Here is a 9,471-nt window from a genome sequence, read left to right as displayed (position 1 = left end):
GTGTGAATGTGTCCCTTGTGTCTTACTGCAGGGATTTTGAAGGACTTTGACCAGGAAGCATTTAATGGAGAAATTCAGGAGGATGGGAGGGGTGAAGAAGAAGGAGGAGCAACAAGCTTATTGTCATCTTTAGAGTTACAAATGTACCAAATTAGAAGCTTATAAGTGCCGACGTTGTTTTGCAATCATTAAACAATTCTGTGTGTTGCTTCTGAAGTTTTAGTCTTTGTCACACACTCCAAACTCTCAGAGCAAACACACAACAGAACAACTCTTAGCAGTTGTGCAATCAAACCTGTGTGCAAACACACATATGCACGCTCACATGCACACTCAGCAGGTAGGAACATGCACGCTGCAGTTTCCACCCCTGCACGTCTGCTCCTATAGTCATAGTTGCTACGGTAACCGGGCGGGGGCCTCGTCGCTGCAACGTACCACACCTCTGTTGTCCTGTTGGCTGGAAGTACAGAGACGGAGGGAGAGACAGATGAGTTAGTGGAGGGGTGAGGTGTCAGAGTCCGATCATAAGTCATAAAAAGTGGCTGTGATGTCATCAGGTGAGCCTCCAGGTGTGCAGCAGGTTTCTCGGTGATCTCGGCTGTTTGGCTTTAACCCATCTGTCTTACCTGTCTCACCTTACCTGGATGTCGACTCACTGAGCCGCTGTAAGTCTTTTCAGTTTTGTTTTTCATGTTGTCATTTTGGACGGTGTTGTCGCTGGACCTTTATTCTGTAGCTCAACCTTTCTTTGACCTTCCAGGTAAACTGTTTGTGTCAGATAAGAGTTGTATCAATAAAGATTACTGCAGCAGTCTGATACGAGTCCAACAAGTCAAGTTCACACTCTGCGGCCAAGAGCGTGTGGATGAGGTCTGCTTTCCTGGTTTAGTTTCAGTGAACACACTCGATGCAGTCATATGTCAGATCTTGTAGCTCTGCGTCAACAGGTTCAGTTTGTTTCAGTTCTTTCTCGTTTCAACATGTCAGGAGTTTAGAAATACTGTCGTCATTAGTTTCAAACTTCCAGCATTTCCTTAAACACTAAACAAAGTCTTTATAAACTTCTGTTTAGCTGCTGTTATGCAGAATTTAGTTGCCAGACCAGAGGCTGAGACCTAAACGTATAAATGACCTCTAAACTAAGCAGTGTACAAACTGACTGTAAGCTACCTGGATCTAGATTTTCACTCTAAACAAGTTTGTCAAGAAGTATGCTCTAAGCTAACTGGACCTAGAAGGGAGGTCTAAGCAAACTGGAGCCATCTGGACAGGGAGGCAGCTTTAAGCCAATGCTACAGAGCTACACTTCCTGGCTAAAGCGTGGACTGACGACCAGACGCTTATATAACAATATTTATAATTTTCTGTTTTTGTTTTAATCAAACATGAGTATGAAATATTAACGATGTAATTTATCTCCACCAGCTACAGGAACAACATGGAGTCCAGAGCAGAGGAGCAAGAGGAAGAAACAGTCAGGTCTGAGTTCAACTACAACCCTTTGATTCTCTTTATATAGGAATGTGAATTAAAACAAAGACATTAAACCAATGAAACTGCACAACAAAAGATGATATTCGTTCTGATATTTTTCAAATATCTCTTATTTTCCCACTGTGACAGTGTTTGTGTCACTTTAACAAGTTTTGTTTTAATCAAACACTTCTTTAGTTTTACCCTCACAAGAACAGGAAAATATCCGTGTCCATGTTTTATTGTTTGCAGGTCATTTCTATCAGATGGAAACACTGAAAGCATCAAAACCACCAACAGTATGACTGCTGATACAACCAGTATTACTACCGCTGCTGCAGCTGATAGTAGTACTGCTGCCACTGCTGCTGCACCATCTGATGATCAAACAGGTACTCAACAGTAGATGTAGGATAATCTCGATATTGATGATATGACTTGATAAGTTTCTGAAAAAAGCAATGTGAATGAATGTTACTTGGTTTTATGAAACAGAGAAAAATGTATTGTTTTCATATAACTTCTGGATGTTTTTTTTGTTTGTTTGTTTGTTTTTTGCTGAGCAAGTATCTGTAGTTTTTATCTTTAAAAATCCTTGTACTGAACTGTATTACTGTTTTGTGGTGTGGCAGATGTGGCAAACCAATGTCTGTCTCGAATGTGCAGCTAATTTTTGTACGCTTCTTTACAGAGGATGAGGGGAAAAGTGAAGGAGATAGCGTTGCTGTGGCAACGGCAGACGCTGACTTACCAGGTAAGAAGAGTGCAAGAGATTTGTGTCAGTCTCAGGTGAGTCTCTGTCATTTACTCTCAGGTGTTGTTGTTGTTTTTGTGTGTTTTTCTAGACGAGAAGGAGGAGGTAGAGGAAGAATGCAGGGAGGAAGTGTCTGTTGGAGATGAGGAGGGTGAGGAAGAGCTGGGAGGTGAGAAAGATGAGGAGGGTGAGGAAAACAAGAAAGGTGAAGAAGATGAGGAAGACAAGAAGGCTGAAGAAGATGAGAAAGACAAGAAGGCTGAAGAAGATGATGAACACAAGGAGACTGAGGATGACAAGGAGGGTAAGAAAGACTCATCCACCATTGTTGCACCTTTTAGATTAAACTTGCATGTTCTCATCATATTCATACTCTGTCAGCAAGTGACATCCAGCAAGTGTCTGATTATCAGCCAGGTAACTTTACCATCTTCCTTCATCCTCCTTCAACTTCTTCATCTTCTGTTTTTTCTCTGACTTCCTGTCTTTCTGTCTCCATTAGCACCTGTGGAGCCTGAACAGGAGTCATTGACGCCGACCAGAGACAGACCAGGTACAAAGGAACAAATCTGTACAAACAAAATTCTGCCTTTATATTTTTAATAACACAAAAAGATAAACATGTATGTCAGTATTATTGATCCTATATATATATATTTCCTGTTTGTAGCTCCTCCTAGCAGTCTGGCTTTGTCAGGGCCCCGACCAATGAAGAAGAAAGTCCTGGTGGCTCCAGCGCTCAGTCTGTCATTAGGTAGCAAAACCATAACTGTTAATGTGATCAATCACAAGCGTTAACTGCGGCTGTCTGCTGGAACTACAAACTTCTTGTCACTTTGTCTTGTTGTCGAGTTCAGATGTTGTTGTTTCTTCTTCAGATCGCAGCGAGTCGGCAGTCTCTGATGACTTCCCTATAGGCTTCCTTTCCCCCTCACCTGATGATGAAGACGACGCAACACTCGACTTTGACCTGGACGCCATAGAGACGCCCTCTGACAGCGAGTCACTGCCCTTTCCTCTCTACGACCTGGACGTGGAAGGTCAGAGGTCAGAGGTCAAACAGCCTGTAGATGCTAAACTTTGTGACCACCTGTTTATTGTCTTGTCCATGGTTTTCCAGATGACCTGCGACGTCTAGGTGTGGCGTCCGGCCGCCGCCGCAAACCCCGCGGCTCCAGCCCCAGGTTCTTGTCTCAGACTGGTTCTGTATCAGGCATCGACCAGAGCAGCCTGGGAGCTCTGGAAAGGGAGGACATGGTGGACAGCCAGGGCACCAGGTGGCGCTGTTTCTCCACGGGCGAGCCTCCACAGGAGAGCCGGGTCAACATGAGCGTCCTGGAGCCATTTCTCAGAGTGCTGTCACACGGAGGTAGGGACCAGCTACCTGTCTCACCCTCACCTGTGCCCCGCCTCCACCTTCAACACCTGCTGTCAACTAGAAATTAACTTTTAACTAAGGTGTCAAGAAGCTAGCTCTGAACTGGACTGAATATATGAACTATCCATAAACTGAGGGATCAAGGCGTTAGCGCTAAGTTAGGTTGTTCTAAAAACGAACTCAAAGCTAACTGGATCTAGAAGTTAGCTCTGAGCTCAATGTGAATAGAAACTAACAGTAAGCTAACTGGATTTTGAAATAAACTTAAAGCTTATTGTACCAAGTAGCTAACTCTAAGCTGACCGGACATGACGCTAGTTTTAAGCTAACCAGACCTAGAAGTGAGGTTAAGCTATCTGGACCTAGAAACTGATTTTAAGCCAAATGAGCTAGATGCCAGCTCTAAGATAACAGTCGAGAAGCTTGCTCAAAGCTAATTAGACCTCGAAGTCAGCTTGAAGCTAACTGGACATAGACACAAACACTAAGCTGAAGCTTGAATCCAACCAGACCTGAAGCTAGTTCTAAGTTAAAGCTAACTCTAACCTAAGCAGACATAGAAGCTAAGTGTACGTTAGCTACACCCATAAACAAACTAAACTGACCAAACCAAAACCTTTATCATAGTGTAAAGACGAAGTTTGTTTTTAAGTGTATTTATAAAATCAACTGAATGATGTTTTAGTGCCTTTAACACCTGATGTCATCTCTCAGGTTACTATGGAGACGGCATGAATGACATCATTGTGTTTTCCTCCTGCTACCTGCCGGAGAACAGTCTGCAGAACTACCAGTATGTGATGGACAACCTGTTCAGGTAAATAAAACATTGTCTCAGGGCACAATGTGTCCCAGTGCGACCAGTTAGACCAGTTTAGCTGACAGTCAGCAGAGTTGATCCTCACTGTTCAGCTGTACATCAGACAGTAGAACTGATCAGATTACTGAATTATGAGGTTTTGTTTCTGATTTGATGCAATTATGTCGGCCTCACTGCTGTCTGTCTGTCAGGTTTGTTGTCGGCACTCTGGAGCTGATGGTGGCGGAGAACTATGTGATTGTGTATCTCTGTGCTGGAGGTCAGAAGGACAAACTTCCAGGAATCAGTTGGCTCAAGGAGTGTTACACCACCATCGACAGGAGGTCAGGCAAACTCTTCTCTCCGTCATTGCTGTTCTGTTCCTTTAGTGTGAGTCCAGCAGGAGGCGTCACATCCTCCCAGTTTAACAGCAAAGGATCCACAAAAACCCGATAAAAATGTCAGTAAATGCCATTTTGCTCAGACACGGAATTATTGTTACGGAGCAAATTTTCATATCAATACATTGTTTTTCCATTTTGACCATTTGGCTTCTAACTGGTTTTTGTTTTTTGTTTTTTCTAACTTTGGTTCTTTTTTGTGTGTCCTTTGCTGTTTTATTAAAACTTTATCAATGAATTTACACTCACTTTACAAGTCTGTCTGTCTGTCTGTCTGTCTGCAGGTTGAGGAAGAACCTGAAGGGCTTCTATGTGGTTCACCCCACCTGGTACATCAAAGCTCTTGCCACCATCATCAAACCCTTCATCAGGTCCGCAACAAGTAACAAACCAGGCTGGTTTTTGTTTCTTTGAGTCTTTTCCTCCTGGCAATCTCTTCTTCTTCCCTCTTCTTCTTAGCTCTAAGTTCAGCAGGAAGCTCCAGTTTGTCAACAGCCTCCAGGAGCTTTCTGACTTCATCCCCACTGAGCATGTGCAGATCCCAGACTATGTCAGAGAGTGAGTGACATTCATTCATTCATTCATTCATTCATTCATTCATTTGTTCATTTGAGCCAAATAAGAAGTAGAAAGAGTGTTAGGAGTATTTCACATTTTAAATATTAAATTAAATTAATGAATATTAAAATTGTATTTTTAAAAGACACATTTAAATAAACTTATTGTTTATTGTTTTATTGTTTTTAAAACTTATTTAAATCATCATATTTAAATTATTTGGATTATTATTAAATTAAGGGAAGCAATTAATTATCCTCAGTAAACAACCTTTTAAAATTATCTTTAAAAAAATAAAAATAATAAATATATATATATATATATATATATATGTATATAAAATGAATTGTCTAATTATTACATAATTCATAATTAAATGTATCATTATAATATATAACAAATAATTATTCTATAAATAATATTAACCAAAATGTTTTTATAAAGTATCAATCTGTTTGAATAGAAATATTCTAGATCCTTATTTTAAGAATATTAAATGATGACTCTAAGCATAAACAGAAGGATTTTCAGCTTCAGTGTCTTTTCCTGATGATGTTTTATGTTTTCCTGGCAGGTATGACCAGAACCTGTCCGGGTAAAACTCCTGCCATCTGTTGTATTTCTACAAACAGCTGCCTGCTCCAGTCCTCCTCCAGCAGGGGGCGCTGCAGCGTGTCACTAAAAGATACTTTGTCAGTGTGGAAGGAGAAACCCTGGCTCTGTCAGCGGGCACCACTTTGCTCAGATTTGACCCAAGATGGCGATGAAGAACAAAAAAAAAAAAAGTCAGACTTCATGAGTTTAGTAAACAGTGTTAATGGGGGCTATAACAGATGATCCTGATGTTTCAAACTAAAAGCACAGTATCAGATAAACAGAAAGAAAACATGTGTTCCTGAATTTAAACCATTTCATTAATAGGGCAAACATTTCAAAGTGTTGTACTGTTCTTGTATATTTTTATTACAGTATGACGCACATTTCTACAGACACAGTTACAGCGAACACCACGAACTAAAATAACAGCGCGTCTTAGAATCCACAAGCATTTATTCACTTGTACAGCAAGTTATAATCTTATTTAAGATTTTGTTTAATGTTAATGAGTTAAAAAAGAATAATAAAAAAAAGAATAATCATCTTTCTGAAGTCTGAGTTTTGCAGTGGATTTTTAAAACAAACTTTCCAACAAATCTTCGGAAAATCTAAAAACGCCTCATTTTGTTTTTGTAAGGATGTTTGTATGTAAACCCGTTTTTAAACATAAAGTTTAGGTCATACAGAGCAGAGGGAGATGTTTTAAAGGTGTTTTTTTATTTTAATGGTTGTAGTTAAATATGATCTAGAATGCTTTGACTTGTCAAAGAGGTTTCAGTAATGTTCAGTAATTTTCAATCCGAGGTTACTGCAACCTGGTGAAGGTTCTAACTCTCCTCGACGCACTTTCAGTTCCTGAACCATCAACTCTGCCAGAAGTCGTCAAGACTTCTGGAAATTGTTTTGCTGCTGAATAAAATCTTGCTGCTTCCGTATTGTGGTGTTTATTTGAGTTTGAAACTATTCTGAGTAGCCCTAGTTAATGTTTAACCAGCTGCTTTGACCCACTTTTTCCAACCTCTTCCATTAGCGTTGATGCTTGTGAAAACTCCAACGTGAAGTCTTCGGAGCAGACAACTGTTTATAGTTTCAGAGATTCTTGTCAGAGCAAAAAAAAAAACTAAAGTAAAGCGAGAACATGTGGGGGAAGGTGTTGAAAGGCTTCTGCAATACCAAGCACTGCCATGTTTATCCAGGAAACTGTGTGATGGAAGTATCAACACAGCTGGACGTGTCAACACACATTCATACCGTTGACAGTATAAAGAGATGGACGACCCCTCTGTGATGTTACCACAGATTTCCTGTAGAGCAGTTTTGAAGCTCAGTGTGGTGGCTTTGGTCTTCGTCGTCATCTTAGGAGGACCCGACTCCTCCTAACTCCCAGCTTATCCAAAAATGAGCAACAAGGTGGCGCATGAGTAGAGTTGAGAGCCATGATCACCCACCTGTCACACCTCATTATGCAGAATTTTAAGCCCTAATGCAATGGCAGTGGACGGGTAGTATAAAAAGGACTATTGCACAGTTGTCATGAGCAGGGAAATCAGCTGTTTTTTTGTATCAGGCTGTTAACATGTTCATTTCTGCTGGAAAGTTGGACATTTTAACATGGAAGTCTATGGGGATTGACTCACTTTTGAAGCCAGCCTCAAGTTGCCACTTTAGGAACTGCAGTCTTTGGCACTTATTTTTGAACCCAGGATGTTGCCTCTTAATTACAACGAAAAAATCTCCTACAGGCAGAAATGCTTTTACTCCATCAATGTCTGTATGTTCTTTGTTTTTCTCGACAACTGTTCGGTCAATCTACGTCAAACTAGGTGGGTGCGTGGCTGGAGACCCGAGTATGTCCAGTGTCAAGTTTGAAGTCGTTTGGATGTGCGGTTATCTTATTTTGGCTAAAAATTGCTTTGTGCAATGCTTTCAGGACAGTGTGTTTTCAGTGATGTCCTCACCAAACACGACACCAACAGCCATGTGTGCACAAGATGCATGCCGATCACTACATAGATAGATCACAGATGGATCCGGCAAGCCACAGCCGTGCACATAGAGTTACAGCACAAAACACGTTATGAGTACCGCACTGCAGTAATGATTTTACATTTTGAAAACACAAACAGATAATATTCGTAAAACATCCTGAGAGATTTTTCTCACAGCTCTACGAAAATGACAAAAACATGCTCAGTTTTTATAACACCTGTGCAGCATTTAAGAAAAATGTGTGATTGTTACATCTGTCCAGGGACGGCAGAAGCATCTGGTGCATGTACAGAGTGATTTTGAATGCTAATGTGTGTCATACCTGTTCGATGCACCAACAAAGTGGGAAATAAAGAGCTAATAATAGACCATTTTGGGGTTTGAAAGGGGCCATATCACTCCTGGGGCCTCCAAACGGCTGGATGTGGCCCTGGACGTGGTTCTGTCTGAGTTTTCAGGTCCTGCAGGTCCCATTCAGATCATCAGAGTGAACACTGTTTGAGCAGGAACACTGAGGTCATTTATAAAGGACAGAAAAGCACAAGTGTGGGGGAGTAGCTGTGTTGCTCATGTTGTGAGGACACACAGTCACACTCTGGGGATTTGCCCAAGAGGTAAATCATTACATTTTACTGTAAAGGTGAGTTTTAAGATCAGGGTTAGGCTACATTAAGGTTAGTTCTGCAGGAAAGGAACATAATGTCCTCCAAAATGATGGAAACCCGATTGTCTGTTTGCCTGTAACTGGTCAGCTTGAACCCAGCTGCTGGTCAGGAAATGGAGGCTGACAGGAAGGAAGTGAGGTAGCTGCTGAGGAAACTCCATAAACAGGAACACAGAGCAGACTGTGTGTCAGCCTGCGTCCAAGGTAACTGCTCTTTCTGCTGTGTTTCACACATGAAGAAACTGTCAGTGCCAGAAAGTAACTAAAAACATTCTAACATTACATACACACTGGATGTATGTTGTACCTTTTACTACCATACACAAGTCTGGGTCCGTTACTTTGGAATGCACTAAACACAGATTACATGGCAGTTTTGGGAATGACTGATCCATTGGGTGACGAAAACATGTAATCTAATCTGATTCCTTTTAGATTCGTTCCAAGTCAAACATTAAATTTGTGTATTTTATTTGTTACACAGTCTATGGGGGCACCTCAGTGGCAGCCAACAGCTGGAGGTCTTGGATTTCATTCAGGTGTTGTTGATAAGATGCAGACGTTTTGTGGTGATTCACGTAGCTCTGGCATAAAACATGTTTTAGTTACTGTTTTTCAAATATGACCTAATATAGAACAAGACAGAAATAGCCTCTTTGAGTCATGTTTTAACCGGAGTAGCTTACGTTGTGCCTCATGCGACCCAAGCACATGTTCAGAAACTAGAAAATCTTTCAAATGAAGTCCCACACGTGCATTTTGACTGCACAGTTCCTCTGTTCTGAACTTTCTTATTTGCCAAATGGGAAAAAAAAATTCTATAAAAAGTGGAGGATGGTAATTCAGAAACTGAAA

The 9,471-nt window shown here is 41.0% G+C and overlaps 1 protein-coding gene across 1 annotated transcript; it reads left to right on the top strand.

Moving 5' to 3' along the window:
* The first annotated feature begins 458 nt into the window (after window positions 1-458).
* Window positions 459-6,898, top strand: LOC103368518 (bcl-2/adenovirus E1B 19 kDa-interacting protein 2-like protein). Its single transcript, XM_008296923.1, has 15 exons — window positions 459-668; window positions 1,429-1,482; window positions 1,729-1,868; window positions 2,168-2,230; window positions 2,322-2,435; window positions 2,612-2,647; window positions 2,733-2,783; window positions 2,901-2,984; window positions 3,109-3,270; window positions 3,351-3,599; window positions 4,323-4,425; window positions 4,620-4,751; window positions 5,093-5,179; window positions 5,268-5,366; window positions 5,941-6,898. Exons 2-15 carry the CDS (start codon window positions 1,442-1,444, stop codon window positions 5,963-5,965), a joined length of 1,386 nt encoding a protein of 461 aa, XP_008295145.1. The 5' UTR covers window positions 459-668; window positions 1,429-1,441; the 3' UTR covers window positions 5,966-6,898.
* The last annotated feature ends 2,573 nt before the right edge of the window (window positions 6,899-9,471 follow it).

Source organism: Stegastes partitus, unplaced genomic scaffold (genome assembly GCF_000690725.1).
Source record: "Stegastes partitus isolate 25-593 unplaced genomic scaffold, Stegastes_partitus-1.0.2 Scaffold1166, whole genome shotgun sequence".
Classification (NCBI taxonomy): Eukaryota; Metazoa; Chordata; class Actinopteri; family Pomacentridae; genus Stegastes; species Stegastes partitus.
The sequence above is the reverse complement of the archived record's forward strand: the minus strand, read 5'-3'. Positions and strand labels throughout refer to the sequence as shown.

Excerpts from the sequence above, each read along its gene's own strand:
- LOC103368518 (XM_008296923.1), top strand. The coding sequence starts at position 1,442 with ATGGAGTCCAGAGCAGAGGAGCAAGAGGAAGAAACAGTCAG. Across the intron at positions 2,985-3,108 it reads AGCGCTCAGTCTGTCATTAG|ATCGCAGCGAGTCGGCAGTC; the intron begins GTAGCAAAACCA and ends TTTCTTCTTCAG. Across the intron at positions 4,752-5,092 it reads TACACCACCATCGACAGGAG|GTTGAGGAAGAACCTGAAGG; the intron begins GTCAGGCAAACT and ends GTCTGTCTGCAG.